The sequence below is a fragment of the Rhinopithecus bieti genome, unplaced genomic scaffold (genome assembly GCF_001698545.2).
Source record: "Rhinopithecus bieti isolate Rb0 unplaced genomic scaffold, ASM169854v2 scaffold_22, whole genome shotgun sequence".
NCBI classification, from domain to species: Eukaryota; Metazoa; Chordata; class Mammalia; order Primates; family Cercopithecidae; genus Rhinopithecus; species Rhinopithecus bieti.
The window spans coordinates 1,420,227-1,437,712 of NW_016803136.1; the positions used below are offsets into that span (position 1 = coordinate 1,420,227).

General features: G+C 52.7%; 1 protein-coding gene across 1 annotated transcript in view; it reads right to left on the bottom strand.

Annotated features, from left to right (window-relative positions):
• Positions 1–17,486, bottom strand: part of SLC43A2 (solute carrier family 43 member 2) — a 56,242-nt gene that overhangs the window by 24,897 nt on the left and 13,859 nt on the right. The window contains 2 exon segments of the mRNA XM_017866257.1: positions 14,143–14,219; positions 15,954–16,009. Of these exon segments, the coding sequence (XP_017721746.1) occupies positions 14,143–14,219; positions 15,954–16,009 (133 nt within the window).

The window sequence follows — 17,486 nt, forward strand, 5'->3', positions numbered from 1 at the left end:
GAGGGAGGGAGGGAGGGAGGGGCTAGGCGCGGTGGCTCACGCCTGTAATAACAACACTTTGGGAGGCCGAGGCAGGCAGATCGTGAGGTCAGAGACCAGCTTGGCCAACACAGTGAAACCCTGTCTCTACTAGAAATACAAAAATTAGCCGGCATGGTGGTGGGTGCCTGTAGTCCCAGCTACTCAGGAGGAGGCTGAGACAGGAGAATTGCTTGAACTCGGGAGGTGGAGGTTGCAGTGAGCTGAGATCACGCCACTGCACTCCAGCCTGGACGACAGAACGAGATTCTGTCTCCAAAAGAGAAGGGCCCAAAGAAGGCTTGGAACCCAACCAGAAGGGCAGATGGAAGCCCAGAGCCTGGCTCCCTTGGTGCAGGGTCAGGTGAGGCTAACATGTGGGTTGCTGCAGTCACCTTTGGGCAAAAAGAGTGTCTCAAACTTTTCAACAGAGCTGGAGAATGTTCCGGAAAAGCAGAGAGCTTGCTAGCTAGGCATTTTCCTTCTACCCTTTTTTTTTTTTTTTTTTTAGTAGAGACGGGGTTTCACTGTGTTAGCCAGGATGGTCTCGATCTCCTGACCTTGTGATCCGCCCGTCTCGGCCTCCCAAAGTGCTGGGATTACAGGCTTGAGGCACCGCGCCTGGCCTCCATCTACCTTTTTAATCTCAAGCCTGCCTTAACCTTAACCTAGGCTACAGACCAACAGAGCCACAGGGGCCTGGGGTGACCATGTGGCCCTGCCTGGTCTTCTGGAGTCTTCTCTCCAGCACTAGATCCAGGATGGGGAAGAGCAGACCTGGGGAAGAGGCCGACTCTCCATCTGTCCATGGATGAGGCCCTTGCCCTCAGTCCTGGACACGGCAGGGGCCTCCCAGCTGCTCCCTTTGATGCCCTGCCTCTTGCCGCCTGGAACGTTCTTACCAGCACCAAGAAAATTCTTCCCAACATGTTATTCTGGTCAGCAGGGCCATTCCTTAGGGGAGTAGAGTGCCTTAGGGGAACCACACTAGGTACCCTTCAAACCAACACCGACATCTTGTATTTTTAATTATGATCTTTTCCTTAGAACAGCAATGCCTGGGCCGGGTGCGGTGGCTCACGCCTGTAATCTCAACACTTTGGGAGGCCGAGGTGGGCGGCCTGATCGCCGAGGTTGGCGGCAAGATTGAGACCATCTGGCCAACATTGTATTTTTTCTATTTAAAATACAAAATATTAGCTGGGTGTGGTGGCGGGCGCCTGTAGTCCCAGGTACTCAGGAGGCTGAAGCAGGAGGATTGCTTAAACCCAGGAGGTGGAGGTTGCAATGAGCCAAGATCATGGATGGTGCCACTGCACTCCAGCCTGGCGACAGAGCGAGACTCTGTCTCAAAATAAGAAAAAAGAAAGAAGGAAAATAAAAGAAAAAGAAAGGAAAAGTAATGCATGTCCATTGCAAAATGTTTGGAGCAAAGTATAAAAAGAATAAAGTAAAATCACCCTGAGTCCAGACGCAGTGGCTCACATCTATAATCCCAGCAATTTAGGAGGCAGGTGGATCACCTGAGGCCAGGAGTTCAAGACCAGCCTGGCCCAACATGGTGAAACCCTGTCTCTACCAAAAATACAGAAAATTAGCCGGGCATGGTGGTGCATGCCTGTAATCCCAGCTACTCCGGAGGCTGAGGCAGCAGAATTGCTTGAACCTGGGAGATAGAGGTTGCAGTGAGCAGAGATTGAGCCACTGCACTCCAGCCTGGGCAACACAGTTAGATTCCGTCTCAAAAAAACAAAAAGCTTTTACTCATGACTTTCAACATTTTCCTACAACTTAAAAAATCATTTGACTGGGTGTGGTGGCTCACGTCTGTAATCCCAGCACTTTAGGAGGCCAAGGCGGGCGGATCACGAGGTCAGGAGATCGAGACCATCCTGGCTAACATGGTGAAACCCCATCTCTACTAAAATACAAAAAATTAGCTGGGCGTGTGGCGGGTGCCTGTAGTCCCAGCTACTGGGGAGGCTGAGGCAGGAGAACGGCGTGAACCCAGGAGATGGAGCTTGTGAGCCGAGATCGCGCCATTGCACTCCAGCCCGGGCAACAGAGCGAGACTCCGTCTCAAAAAAAAAAAAAGAAAGAAAGAAAATCATTTATATTTGTCCTTTTTTTCTATGGGGATGTTAATCTTTTTCTTTCTTTCTTTTTTTTTTTACAGTAAACTATATATTAACTGAATATATACATACATATTTTTTGAGATGGAGTCTCACTCTGTCCCCAGGCTGGAGTGCTGTGGCGCTATCTCAGCTCACTGCAATCTCTGCCTCCCGGGTCCAAGTGATTCTCTTGCCTCAGCCTCCCGAGTAGCTGGGACTACAGGTGTCCGCCATGACATCTGGCTAATTTTTGTATTTTTAGTAGAGACGGGGTGTAGCCATGTTGGCCAGGCTGGTCTCAAACTCTTGACCTCAAGTGATCCGCCCGCCTTGGCCTCCCAGAATGCTGGGATTATAGGCGTGAGCCACCGTGCCCTTCCAATATTTCATTTAACATAATTTCAAAGTAGGTTTGTGCTCTAAGATGAGCAAAAGAAATTCTAAAGCTCATAAGATATTTTTTTCTTTCCTTTTTTTTTTTTTGAGACAGGGCCTGGCTCTGTCATCCAGGCTGGAGTGCAATGGTGTGATTTTGGCTCACTGCAACCTCTGCCTCCCAGGTTCAAGCGATGCTCCTGTCTCAGCCTCCCGAGCAGCTGGGATGGATTACAGGTGCCTGCCATGACACCCAGGTAATTTTTGTATTTTTAATAGAGACAGGGTTTCACCATGATGGTCAGGCTGGTCTCGAACTCCTGACCTCAAGCGATCTGCCCTCCTCGGCCTCCCAAAGTGCTGGGATGATAGGCGTGAGCCACCACGTCCAGACCTTTTTTTTTTTTTTTTCACACTGTTCCTCTGGGTGAGGAATGAGGTTTCAGGGCCCTCAATGTTGACAACTAACATTTTACCCTTGAGATTTTACCTGGAGATAAAGAAAGAAAAGCTAACATCAGTATACAAGGATTGCGTTGCCTATCTGCTGCCTCTGTAGGGTTGCTGTGGTGATGACTGACTTTCCACCTCCCCCAGTTTGGTGGTTTTATTTATTTATTTATTTATTTAAGTGAAATGGCAGAAATGCAAAAATGCTGCACTTATTTCTCTTAAGACATTGAAAATAGTGGAAGCTTGCAGATTTTTAATTCTTCTTAGGTCCAAGCTGGCACTAGACTGCTACCAAAGGGGTCTGTTCAACATGCTAATTCCAGGCTTGGGGACCATCAGCAAACTGCAATTAAACCTGTGGGCATGCATCTTCCAGAGTGGCAGAATCTCATTCCCATATGCCCACCAAGGCTCCAGCTGTAGCTGCGAAAACCCAAATGTTCCCTGGATCTCGAGACGGCTAATAAGCACTCAGGCCTGCTGCGCTGCCGAAGAGAGCCCCACAGCCAGAGAGGCACACGGCCTGCTTCACACAGCCGACAACCCCACTGGAAACATCCAGTGCTGAGAGCCAAGGCCAAACCAATGCAAAGGCTCTATTGAGCCAGAGTCCTGCACCGAGACTACCCCAGGCGTGACCGCCCTCCCGAAGGTTCAAACCAGTGCAAAGGTGCTACTGAGCCAGAGTCCTGCACCGACACTACCCCAGAAGTGACCGCCCTCCTGAAGGTCCAAACCAGTGCAAAGGTGCTATGGAGCCAGAGTCCTGCACCTAGACTACCCCGGGCATGCGCCGCCCTCCTGAAGGTCCGCGCGGGTCGACGAGGGTGCACAAGTTGCGGGGGGCTGCACAGCAAGGTCTCCTTCAGCTTTCTTTGTTTTAATACTTTTATTTTTATAGAGACAGGGTCTCACTCTATTGCCCAGGCTGGTCGTGAACTCCTGGACTCAAGCAATCCTTCCACCTCAGCTTCCCAAAGTGCGATGATTATTGGCATGAGCCACTGCACCCGGCCAATCTTTGTATACTGATTTTGTGAAAGCTCTTTATGTATTAAAGACATTCACAGGCAGGGCGCAGGGGCTCCCACCTGTAATCCCAGCACTTTGAGAGGCCGAGGCGGGTGGATCACCTGAGGTCAGGGGTTCGAGACCAGCCTGGCCAACATGGTGAAACCTCGTCTTTACTAAGAATAAAAAAATTAGCCGGACATGGTGGCAGGTGCCTGTAATCCCAGCTATTTGGGAAGCTGAGGTAGAAAAATCGTTGAACCCCAGAGGCAGAAGTTGCAATGAGCCAAGATCGTGCCACTGCACTCCAGCCTGGGTGACAGAGCGAGACTCTGTCTCAAAAAATAATAAAAATAAAATAAAGATATTCACAGTTCTCTATACTATGAATAAATTTTCCTAGTTTGTCATTTAACTTCTTAATTCATGGTATTTTGTTTTCTTTTTGAGATGGAGTTTCACTCTTGTTGCCGAGGCTGGAGTGCAATGGCGCAAACTCGGCTCACTGCAACCTCCACCTCCTGGGTTCACGTGATTCTCCTGCCTCAGCCTGCCGAGTAGCTGGGATTATAGGCACGTGCCACCACGTCTGGCTAATTTTTGTATTTTTAGTAGAGACAGGGTTTCACCATGTTGGCCAGGCTGGTGTCAAACTCCTGACTTCAGGTGATCCACCCCCCTTGGCCTCCCAAAGTGCTGGGATTATAGGCGTGAGCCACCGTGCCTGGCCGAGGGTTTTAAAGATCATAAATAGGGTATTAACAATAGTTGCTATTATATGTGTTACGACTTAATCATAAGGAAAATCTTCTGGTCAGGCTGCTCCTGGGCACAGTCAATGAGGGAAGTGTCCTCTGGCAGGCACCACAGCTTTGGGAGGAAGAAAAGGAAGCCAACTACAGGATAAAACACAAATTAGTATTCCCCTTTAAATAAATAATTAGTGTCCACAGAGACAGCCTTTCTCCTCCCATACTTGGTACTCTATTGTGGCCACACACTGACTGCTGTCAGGATGTTTATGCTTTGGGCTTCACTGGTCAAGGTCACCCTTCAGGTTCTCTTCAGAGAGATTTCTTTTGACACAAATGCTAGGTACTCCCCAAAAGCTGAAACACACTTTTGACCACCTATTTAAAAACTTTTGGCCGGGCGCGGTGGCTCAAGCCTGTAATCCCAGCACTTTGGGAGGCCAAGACGGGCGATCACAAGTTCAGGAGATCGACGACCATCACCTGACTAACATGGTAAACCACCCGTCTCTACTAAAAATACCAAAAAGCTAGGCCGGGCGCGAGGTGGCGGGCCGCCCTGTAGTTCCCAGCTACTTGGGAGGCCCCTTTGAGGCAGGAGAATGCGCGTGAACCCGGGAGGTGGAGCTTGCACGTGAGCTGAGATTTCCCGGCCCCACTGCACCCCAGCCCTAGGGCCGACAGAGGCAACGGCTTCTTCTCACAAAAAAAAAAAAAAAAAAAAACTTTTAATTGGATCAAAAACACCATGAGGCCGGGCGCGGTGGCTCGCACTGCTAAATCCCAGCAGCTTTGGGAGGTCAAGGCAGGTGGATCACCTGAGGTCAGGAGTTAGAGAGCCAGCCTGGCCAACATGGTAAAGCCCGTTTGCTACTAAAAATACAAAAAATTCAGGCCAGCCGTGGTGGGGGTGCTATAATACCAGGCTACTCGGCAGGCTGAGCGGCGAGAATGGCTTGACCCAGGAGGCGAGGATGGCAGTAGATTGAGATCGCCCATTTGCAACGCTCCCAGCCTGGGCAAATAAGAGTGAAACTCTGCGCTCAAAAAAAAAAAAAAAAAAAAACTTAAAGATTAGAAAAGTCAAGGGACTCCCCAAGCTAGTAATGGTCAAACTGGGGATTCAAGCCAGGCCAAGTCTCTGTGCGTAGCCCCAGACCACACTGCCTCTCTGGAACCTCCTGTGGCCCCGACTAATACACACTTCAGTTTGGATCCTACGGCTTTTACATGTGCCTTATTAAGATCCAATTTGCACCCTTCAACTACAGGTTTATTTTTCATTTATTTATTTATTTATTTATTTGAGACAGAGTCTTGCTCTGAGGCAGGAGTGCAGTGTCGTGATCTTGGCTCACTGCAAGCTCCACCTCCCGGGTTCACGCCATTCTCCTGCCTCAGCCTCCTGAGTAGCTGGGACTACAGGCGCCTCCACTACGCCCAGCTAATTTTTTTGTATTTTTAGTAGAGATGGGATTTCACCATGTTAGCCAGGATAGTCTCGATCTCCTGACCTCGTGATCCGCCCGTCTCAGTCTCCCAAAGTGCTGGGATTACAGACGTGAGCCACTGCGGCTGGCCTCCTTATTTATTTTTTGAGACAGTCTTGCTCTGTCGCCCAGGCTAGAGTGCAGTGGCACGATCTCAGCTCACTGCAAACTCCACCACCCCGGTTCAAGCGATTCTCCTGCCTCAGCCTCCCAAGTAGCTGGGATTACAGGCACCTGCCACCACGCCCAGCTAATTTTTTAAATATTTTTAGTAGAGACGGGGTTTCGCCATGTTGGCCAGGCTGGTCTCGAACTCCTGACTTCAGGTGATCCACCCACCTCGGCCTCCCAAAGTGCTGGGATTACAGGCGTGACCCACCGCGCCGGTCATTTTTTAAAATTTATTTTTAGAGATGAGGTCGTGCTATATTGCCCCGGCTGGAGCGCAGTGGCTCTTCACAAGCGTGATCCCTCTGCTGAATAGCAGGACACTTTTGACCTGCTCTGTTTCTGACCTGGGCCGGTTCAGCCCTCCTTAAGCAACCTGGTGGTCCCCCACCCGCCGGAGATCACCATATTGATGCTGAACTTAGCAGAGACGTCTCATCAACACAGCACAGAACTCCTGGGCTCAACTGATCTGCCCACCTCATCCTCCTGAGTAGCTGAGACGACAGGGGATGCCACCATGCCCAGATCTGCCCACCTCATCCTCCTGAGTAGCTGAGATGACAGAGGGATGCCACCGTGCCCAGATCTGCCCACCTCATCCTCCTGAGTAGCTGAGACGACAGGGGATGCCACCGTGCCCAGATCTGCCCACCTCATCCTCCTGAGTAGCTGAGATGACAGGCGGATGCCACCATGCCCAGTCCCCATCTAGAGATTTCCTACATTTCTTCTGAAGCTCCTTTTAGGCGCATCTGCCCCCTGCCCTCACCTCCTGCTGGCCGCCTTCGGCTGACCTCCCCACGGTCCAGCGCCACAGTATCGAGTGGGCTGGCATTTCCCGTGGACTCCCGTGGGTCATCCTCACATCTGGATCACTCCCCACATTTCCCCTCTCGCTCACTCGCTTCCCAGCCTCCCTGCCACTGCCGGTCTCAGCTGCGCATAATGGCTATTCGGAAGCTGCAGTGCCAGAGTGAGGGCTGAGTGCTGAGCAGAGCGCTAGTGCGGGCCTCGAGGGCTGGTGGAGGAGAAGCGGGAAGCCAGAGCTGTGCTGCAATGAGATGCCGGTGAAGACACACAGCAGACGCTGTTTCCTGACTCACCACCACACTCATAGGTGGGAGTACAAGCCCCGCTTCCAGCCCTCGGGTGCTTCCCACAGCCCCCTTGCCATCTCCGTGCGGGTCAGAGCTGGAGTGGGCAGCACCTGTCCTGCCGGCCTGGGCTGCGCAGCCTCCATGTGGCCTCACTCACAGGGAAGCCCGTGACTCTCTCTCAGCCCCCTGGCTGCAGCATAAACAGGCTGGACCGTGTGACCTTCCCAGACAGGAAAACAGCAGCTGCAGGCAGCCCCTCCCCTGGCATTCTGGCCATAGAGCATGGCCACCGGACAGGAGTGCCCGGAGGGCCAAGGCCCTGGGACAGTGCGGACGGGGGAGCTTCTCTTAGATGCTGGACGTATGTGCCTTTTGGCCCAGGGCAGGCCATGGCATTGCAGGCAGGCAGAAACAAGGGGCCACTGTGGCACCCCAGGCCCTGACTTTTCACATCCACGGCCTCCCGAGTCCTCCCTGGCCTGCAGGAGGCTGGGGAGCTGAGCGGTGGGTGGAGGCTGGCACAACCTGCACAGGCCAGGATCCCGGAGCAGGTAGACTCGGCCAGGCTGGGCTGTTCCTACCCACAGCAACCAGGTACCTCCAAGCACACACTGCCCAGGAAAAGGTCCTTGTGCTCACCTTTCTGCTTCAGTGCTGAAGGGAGAGGAAGGGCATATGCTCCCCTCCCCCTGCCACCTCCCATGCCTTCCCAGCCAGGTCCAGCCCTGCCAGTGCAACTGCCTTTTCTGTCCAGCCCTGAACGTGGTCACATGCTGCAGCAAATTCATGAGACAGAACCCTCAGATGGCAAATTCTCCCCAAACCAACGGCAAGCAGCTGACTGCCTGAGCTTCCCCAAGGCACAGGCCAGAAACAGAGGAAGGTGGGGAGGCAGAACAGGCACTGGGCACTGGCAAGTCCGGCTCACCAGGCACCTAGACCCTCCAGAGCCGGCCGGGGGGCACCGCGGGACCCTCTCCTGGCTGCAGAAGCGGGGTCTACTGAGCCGGGGCGCTAAACTCCTGTCCCCTTTCTGGGCGCATCTGCCACCCTGCCCTCCTCTCTAGGATCTGAAGACGGATGTGCATCCTCTTCACTTCCCTCAGATCTCAACTCCCATGAAATCATGTCTTCCTCAGAGTCAGACTTGAAGAAATCAAAAGGGAAAAGCCACAGAGAAATGTTTCATCAGGGAGCCTGGCAACATTTTGAAACCTCCTTTTCTGTGTGGCTTCTGCTCGGAACTCCCCGTCCCACCCATGGGGACAGGGTCAGCGTCACGGAGTGGAAATGGCAGGTTCACAATTTTGGCTGCAGCTGCTCCCATCTCTAAGCAACCGAGGCTCCGGGTTGGAGGGTGGCAACCCAAAGATGCGGCCTCAGCCGCCGGCCGTGTTTGTGCTGCAGCCGATGAAGCGAGCGCAAAGGGCTGTACAAACGTGAGGCGTTGAGCAAACATGGAGTGTGCCATCCAGCTGTCCCGCGGGAGGCTGTGGCTCCACACCATGGGGAGTGCTCTGCCCCCGTGGAGTGACCTGGTGTCCGCCCTCCACGGATGCTACGTGGTGGCCCAGGCCCTGTGCCACAGGGCCCTGGGAGAGCCAGCACTGGCTACTGGGCAGCGCATGGACGTGAGAGCCACCTTTGTCCCTCGGAGCCTCCACTTGGGAAGGAAAAGCCACCCACGGGTGCCGACCTCTCGGGCCCTGGAAGGAGGGCTCGCAGCCATCTCCTCCTGGACTACGAGGAAAAGGCGTGTGCCCACTTGGAGCCCCCCTCCACCAGCGGGGGTAACAGCTCGCAGCCCCTGGTCATCGGTATTTAGACCATAGCCCATGCAGCACAGAGCCCCCTGGGACCCAGGAAGTCCCCAAATTAAGGTTTCCACGGCAACGCCATCCCCCAGATTCTTAGGTTATCACAGAGCTATTATCCACGGCCCCAACATGGTTGTTAAAGATTGGAGTTAGAAATTCCTTTTTTGTTGTTGTTGTTGAGAGGGAGTCTCACTCTGTCGCCCAGGCTGGAGTGCAGTGGCTCACTGCAAGTTCCGCCTCCTGGGTTCACACCATTCTCCTGGCTCAGCCTCCGAGTAGCTGGGACTACAGGCACCCGCCACCATGCCCGGCTAGTTTTTTCTGTGTTTTTAGTAGAGATGGGGTTTCACCGTGTTAGCCGGGATGGTCTCGATCCCCTGACCTCGTGATCGGCCCGCCCCGGCCTCCCGAAGTGCTAGGATTACAGGCTCAATGAGCCACCGCACCCGGCTGGAGTTAGAAATTCCTAAAGGCGACCCTGGAGACTCCTCTGTCCCCAAAATTAGAACATGGGTGGGAGACACACACAGAAAGTGCCATTGTGCCCCGAGCTTGGCGTCTCCAGGAGCCGATCCCAACAGTTCTGCTTTCTCAAGGCCTGGGTTGTCTCGCAATGAGATTCCACTCTGCTCAGCAGAAGCCCTGGTCAGCCCAAGGGTGTTGCTCAACTGTTTCGGCCCTGTCCTCCCTGACCTCATTTCCCTCTCGGGGTCTGTTCTCAAGGAGCCGGCCCTGGAGCCCTCATCAGAGGCCTCATGGGACAGGGGAATGCCCACGGAGCTCCCTCCAGCCCTGGGGGGAGGGGGAAAGAGACGACTTAGAAGGAGGGCTGGCCCCTGCAGCCAGAGGGTGTGGGTGTGAAGGGTGGGTGTCAGCACATGCCCTCAGATGAGGAACAGTGACGTAGCAGCTTCTTGGGGCCTCTAGACCAAGGGTTGGCAAACTTTTTCCATAAAGGACCAGACAGTAGACTTTTTTTTTTTTTGAATCAGAGTCTCGCTCTGTCACCCAGGCTGGAGTGCAGTAGCACAATCTCAGCTCCCTGCAACCTCCGCCTCCCGGGTTCAAGCGATTCTCCTGCCTCAGCCTCCTGAGTAGCTGGGACTACAGGCACTCGCCACCACGTCTGGCTACTTTTCGCATTTTTAGTCGAGACGAGGTTTTACCATGTTGGCCAGGCTGGTCTCAAACTCATGAGCTCAGGTGATGCACCCGCCTCGGCCTCCCAAAGTGCTGGGATTACAGGCGTGAGCTACTGTGCCTGGGCTTTACAAGCCATATGGTCTCTGTCACAACTGCGTAACTCTCCCGCTATAGCACAAAAGCAGCCACAGACAGGAGCAAACAGGCACAGCCCTGCCCCATGAAGCTTTGTTTACAAAAACAGGCGGTGGCCTGGGCTTGGCCTGGCAATGGTGACCCCTGCTCTAGCTCAAAACATGAAAACCCTGAAGAACAAACCAGCAGCCTCCCTTAGGCAGACCTCTCATAGCCAAACACTTTACATGGTGATCAGGTGACTCTCTTGCCTGGTCACTATCTAGCCTGTGTAGCTTTTTGCCTTCAGTGGGAGAGCAAAGAGTGAATAGAAACCCTCCTGCCGCAGTGGTTTGTGTGTTTTTTTTTTTGACATGGAGTCTCACTCTGCCACCCAGGCTGGAGTGCAGTGGTGCGATCTCAGCTCACTGCAACCTCCGCCTCCCGGGTTCAAGCAATTCTCCCGCCTCAGCCTCCTGAGTAGCTGGAATTACAGGTGCCCGCCACCATCCCAGGCTAATTTTTGTATGTTTAGTACAGATGGGGTTTCACCATGTTGGCCAGGTTGGTCTTGAACTCCTCGCCTCAGGTGATCCACCTGCCTCGGTCTCCCAAAGTGCCGGGATTACAGGCGTGAGTCACCGTGCCTGGCCACCGCAGTGGTTTTTAGCCGTCACACAGACCTGCCAGAGGCCAGTGAAAGTAATGGACCCTCCCCTCCAGAAAGACACAGCTGAGAGGCACCTACACACGATTTGTTGGCACGGAATTTCAAGGGTGCGCACGGTCCTCCTGAAACTTACTCATGGACCATGTAGAGCCCTGAAAACCCCAGGGTAAGATCTCTTGCTCACTCAGGAAGAACACCAGTTTCTCTGTATTTGAAAGAGCTCTTACAAGTCACTAAATACTAATAATAATAAAATCAAGAGCACCGTAGAAAAATAGACAAATGACACAAAGAAGCAATTCACAGAAGAAATGCCAATGACCAACGAAGAGGAGAAAAGATGCTCCGTCTCACTAATAATGAAATAAATTGTAAAAACGGTATATCATGTTTCATCGGATCAGAGTGGCTATGTTTGAAAGATGAATGACATGGCACTGGAAGGGACATGGAGAAAAAGGCACTCGTGTGCACGCTGGTGGGCTTGGGGTGGCAGGCAGGCTTTTTTTTTTTGAGACGGAATTTCACTCTTGTTGCCCAGGCTGGAGTGCAATGGCGCAATCTCGACTCGCTGCAACCTCCGCCTCCTGGGTTCAAGCAATTCTCCTGCCTCATCCTCCGGAGTAGCTGGGATTACAGGCACCTGGCACCACGCCTGGCTAATTTTTGTATTTTTAGTAGAGACGGGGTTTCGCCTTTTTGACCAGACTGGTCTCAAACTCCTGACCTCAGGTGATCTGCCTGCCTCAGCCTCCCAAAGTGCTGGGATTACAGGCGTGAGCCACAGTGCCCAGCCAGATGACCTTTTTAGAAGGCTATTTAACAGTACATATTAAATTTTAAAATATGCTAATCCTGTGGCCCAGCACTTCCACTGCCAGGAACTTATTTTACAGAAATACATGTACAGGGATGTTAACTTCAGCAGCATTCATAAATTAGAAAAATTGGAAACCAAGCCAAAAGTCCATTAGTAGGAAACTGATTGAATAAATGATGGTCCATCTATATTAAAGAATAATACAGAACTGCTTAATAATAAGGCAGATTTCTAAGTACCGACAGGAAAGGATGTAAAAGATACATTAAGGGAGGCCGGGTGTGGGGGCTCACGCCTGTAATCCCAGCACTTTGGGAGGCCGAGGCGGGCGGATCACGAGGTCAGGAGATCGAGACCATCCTGGCTAACACGGTGAAACCCTGTCTCTACAAAAAATACAAAAAATTAGCTGGGCGTGGTGGCAGGAACCTGTGGTCCCAGCTGCTCAGGAGGCTGAGGCAGGAAAATGGCGTGAACCCGGGAGGCGGAGCTTGCAGTAAGCCAAGATCATGCCACTGCACCCCAGCCTGGGTGACAGAGGGAGACTCCGTCTCAAAAACAACAAAAAAAGATACGTTAAGAGAAAAGGCAAGTTATCACAGTTTTTTGTTTTATGTTTTGTTTTTTTTTTTAACAAAAAGAATAACACTGGTATATGCAGATCTTTTAAATACTGAAGAAATATATTTCAAACTGAAGACAGGCTTACAAAATTTTTTTTTCTTAAGCGGAGTTTTGATCTTGTTGCCCAGGCTGGGGTGCAATGCCGCGGTCTCGGCTCACCACAACCTCCACCGTCCAGGTTCAAGCAATTCTCCTGCCTTAGTCTTGCCCCTTTTTTGACTTTCTTTCTTTCAACCCCACCTTCCTTCTGCCTCCCTCACATCAAGAAGCAGCACATTTTGTGATTTCCTGAGGCTTCCAACAAGGGGGTGCTCAGTACCCCGAGGAAACATCTCCCTCAGGCGACTGTCTGTGCCTGGGCATGGAGGAAAACAAGAGGAGGAGAAGCCCAGGTGTTCCCCTGAGTTTTCCATCTGGCTCTGGACAAAGGCAAAGTTTGGGGCAGTTCCACGGGAGGCAGGTGTTCAGGCTGCTCCATGAGCCGAAGCTCCCAGAGACCCTGATGACAGCTGCCGAGGAAAACAGGAAAAGAAAGAGGGCGGCAGCGTTTTGTTTTCCTGCCTCTGCCTTCCTTGGGCACATGGCTAGTGAGCTGCTTCCTCAGCGTCAAAGCCCAGATCAGAAGGCAGGGAATGTCAGCCGGGCACAGGGGCTCACCCGTGTCATCCCAGCACTTTGGGAGGCCGAGGCGGGTGGATCACCTGAGGTCAGGAGATCGAGACCAGCCTGACCAACATGGAGAAACCCCGTCTGTACTAAAAATACAAAAATTAGCTGGGCGTGGTGGCGGGCGCCCATAGTCCCAGCTACTCGGGAGGCTGAGGCAGGAGAATCACTTGAACTTGGGAGGCAGAGGTTGCAGCAAGCCGAGATCGCGCCACTGCACTCCAGCCTGGGCGGCAGAGCAAGACTCCGTCTCAGAAAAACAAACAACAAAAAGGTAAGGGATTGTGAGAGCCACGCCCTGCTGCCTGTAGGGACCTCAGCTGAGGAGGCCCTGCTGGGCTCTGCTGCCAGAACACCTCATCCATAGCCCCTTTACAGTCTGGGACATCCAGGCACATGCAGGCACATGGAAGGCAAGGACACAGAAACCAGTCAAAGCGGCCTCAAATTTAGAAGCGGATTACTGAACTGCAGAGCTTTAAAAAGTCCGTACTCGGCCGGGCGCGGTGGCTCAAGCCTGTAATCCCAGCACTTTGGGAGGCCGAGATGGGCGGATCACGAGGTCAGGAGATCGAGACCATCCTGGCGAACACGGTAAAACCCCGTCTCTACTAAAAAAATACAAAAATCTAGCCGGGCGAGGTGTTGGGCGCCTGTAGCCCCAGCTACTCCAGAGGCTGAGGCAGGAGAATGGCGTAAACCCGGCAGGCGGAGCTTGCAGTGAGCTGAGATCCGGCCACTGCACTCCAGCCCGGGCGACAGAGCGAGACTCCGTCTCAAAAAAAAAAAAAAGTCCGTACTCACTGTTAATGAGGTGAAGGTCATACACATCCCGCCAAAGCCATTCAGAGCCAGGGCGATGAAGATGAGCACGGAGAGAGCTGTAGGGAAATGGAAAGCTCATGAGTGGACACCCCAGCCGAGCTCCCGGGAAACCGGGACCAGCCCAGAGTCCTGGGCAGTGCAGGCTCCCAGTAAATCCAGTAAATGCAGGCTGGGGTTAGTACCTGACATCTGGGGAGTGGAACTGACCCTTTCTCACCCCCTTCCTCTAGCCTATTTCTTTTTTCTTTTTTAATTGAGACGGAGTTTTGCTCTTGTCGCCCAGACTGGAGTGCAATGGCACAATCTTGGCTCACTGCAACCTCTGACTCCCGGGTTCAAGTGATTCTCCTGCCTCAGCCTCCCAAGTAGCTGGGATTACAGGCATGCGCCACCACACCCGGCTAATTTTTGTATGTCACGCCATGTTGGCCAGGCTGGTCTTGAACTCCTGGCCTGAGGTGATCTGCCTGTCTCAGCCTCCCAAAGTGCTAAGATTACAGGCGTGAGCCAGCGCGCCCGGCCTCCTCTTGCCTATTTCACAGAGCTTGGGCTCTTGCAAAAGGTCCACACCCATCTTCTTTTCTCCAATTAATAGTAGCAGTGTCCAGGCAGTGACTCACGCCTAGAAATCCAACACTTCGGGAGGCTGAAGCAGGAGAATTGCTTGAGCCCAGGGGTTCAAGAACAGCCCAGAGGCCGGGCACAGTGGCTCATGCCTGTGATCCCAGCACTTTGGGAGGCCAAGGCAGGCGCATCACCTGAGGTCCGGAGTTCGAGACCAGCCTGACCAACATGGAGAAACCCTATCTCTACTAAAAATACAAAATTAGCTGGGCATGGTGGCGCATGCCTGTAATCCCAGCTACTCCAGAGGCTGAGGCAGGAGAATGGCTTGAACCTGGGAGGCGGAGGTTGCTGTGAGCCAAGATCACGCCATTGCACTCTAGCCTAGGAAACAGGAACGAAACTCGTCTCAAAAAAAAAAAAAAAAAAAAAACAGCCCAGGCAACAAAGTGAGACCTCATCTCTAAAAAAAAAAAAATTAAAAATTAGCCAGGTGTGGGTGTGCATGCCTGCAGTCCCAGCTACTCTGGAGGCTGAAGTGGGAGGATCACTTGAGCCCGGGAGGTCCAGGGTGCAGTAAGCTGTGACTGCACCACTGCACTCCAGCCTGGGTGACAGAGAGACCCTGTCTCTAAAACAAAACAACAACAACAACAAAAACAAACATAAGCAGCAAGCAGGAGGCCTAAAGAAGCTACTTCACCAAAATCAAAAGTATAGGTTCTTGAAAATCAGTAGATGAGCCTGGCTAAGATTTTGGTGAAACTCAAGTCCTTTTTTGGTGTTTGCACTACAAGTCCTTAAAACAATGGCTCCACCTGAACAGGGTTGTGGACCAGGTGGCTTCTAAGCCATCCTTCATGCTTTGGCCCGTGCTGCCTGGAGGGGACTCGGCTCGTGACTTCTGCACACACTGAGGACCGTGCCCCTGCAGCCGGCCTGGTTCTTAGAACTTGCCTCTCGGGTTGGCATCAGTGAGGGACTGGCTTGGTTTGGTGATGAGGTGGAAATTGCTCATACCCTGGAGCTCCTGTCTAGGGTGGCTGCTCTCTGATCCCCCCATCCGTTTGAGATAAGTAACTGAGTAGAGGCCTAACAGGTGTCCCCTCTAACTTGAGCAGCGAGCAGCAGGCCCAGGACAGTGTCCGAGAGCAGGTGGGCCTGGGAGCAGCTCGGGGCACTCTCTCCCCAGTCCCTGATGAAAGATGGAGGAAGGGCACACTCACTGTTTGGGTTATTGGCTCCATATGCAATCAGCAAGCAGGAAACCGCAAAGCAGGCGCTAAAACCAAGCAGAAACGGAATGTTATTGACCACTATGACTTTATTCCGTGTTTTGTTTTTTTTTTTTTTTGTCATTTTTGGGTTTTTTTGAGACGGAGTCTCGCTCTGTCGCCCAGGCTGGAGTGCAGTGGCGCAATCTCGGCTCACTGCAAGCTCCGCCTCCCAGGTTCACGCCATTCTCCGGCCTCAGCCTCCCCGAGTATCTGGGACTATAGGTGCCCGCCACCACACCCGGCTAACTTTTGTATTTTTAATAGAGACAGGGTTTCACCCTGTTAGCCAGGATGGTCTCGATCTCCTGACCTCGTGATCCGCCCGCCTCGGCCTCCCAAGTGCTGTGATTACAGGCGTGAGCCACTGCACCTGGCCTTTTTCTGATTTTTCTTTTTTTTTTTGAGATGGAGTCTCGCTCTATGGCCCAGGCTTGAGTGCAGTGGCGTGGTCTCCGCTCACTGCAAGCTCCGCCTCCCGAGTTCAGGCCATTCTCCTGCCTCAGCCTCCCGTGTAGCTGGGACTAGAGGCACCTGCCACCACACCTGGCTAATTTCTTTTTGTATTTTTGGTAGAGACGGGGTTTCACCCTGTTAGCCAGGATGGTCTCAATCTCCTGACCTCGTGATCCGCTCGCCTCGGCCTCCCAAAGTGCTGGGATTACAGGCGTGAGCCACTGCGCCTGGCCTTTTTCTGGTTTTTCTTGAGACGGAGCCTCGCTCTGTCGCCCAGGCTGGAGTACAATGGCGCAATCTTGGCTCACTGCAAGCTCCGCCTCCCGGGTTCAAGCATTTCTCTTGCCTCAGCCTCCTGAGTAGCTGGAATATTACAGGTGCGTGCCACCACGCCTGGCTAATTTTTGTATTTTTAGTGGAGATGGAGTTTTGCCACATTGGCCAGGCTGGTCTTGAACTCCTGGCCTCCGGTGATCCGCCCACCTCTGCCTCCCAAAATGCTGGGATGACAGGCATGAGCCACCATGGCCAGCCCATTTTCATTTATATTTTTGTATATGTATTATAAAGCACATTAAGAATGCCATAGGGGGCTGGGAGCCACTGCACTCCGGCTGCAGTTGCTTGGGCAAGAGCAAAACTCCATCTCAAAAGAAAAAAAAAAGAAAAAAAGAATGGCATAGGGGCCAGGCACAATGGCTCATGCCTGTAATCCCAGCACTTTGGGAGGCCGAGACGGGTGGATCACCTGAGGCCAGGAGTTCGAAACCAGCCTGGCCAACATGGTAAAACCCTGTCTCTACTAAAAATACAAAAATTAGCTGGGTATGGTGGCGGGCGCCTGTAATCCCAGGCACTCAAGAGGGTGAGACAGGAGAATCACTTGAACTGAGGAGGCAGAGGTTGCAGTGAGCCAAGATCGCGCCACTGCACTCCAGCCTGGGTGACAGTGCAAGACTCTGTCTTGAAAAAAAAAAAAAAGGCCGGGCGCGCTGGCTCAAGCCTGTAATCCCAGCACTTTGGGAGGCC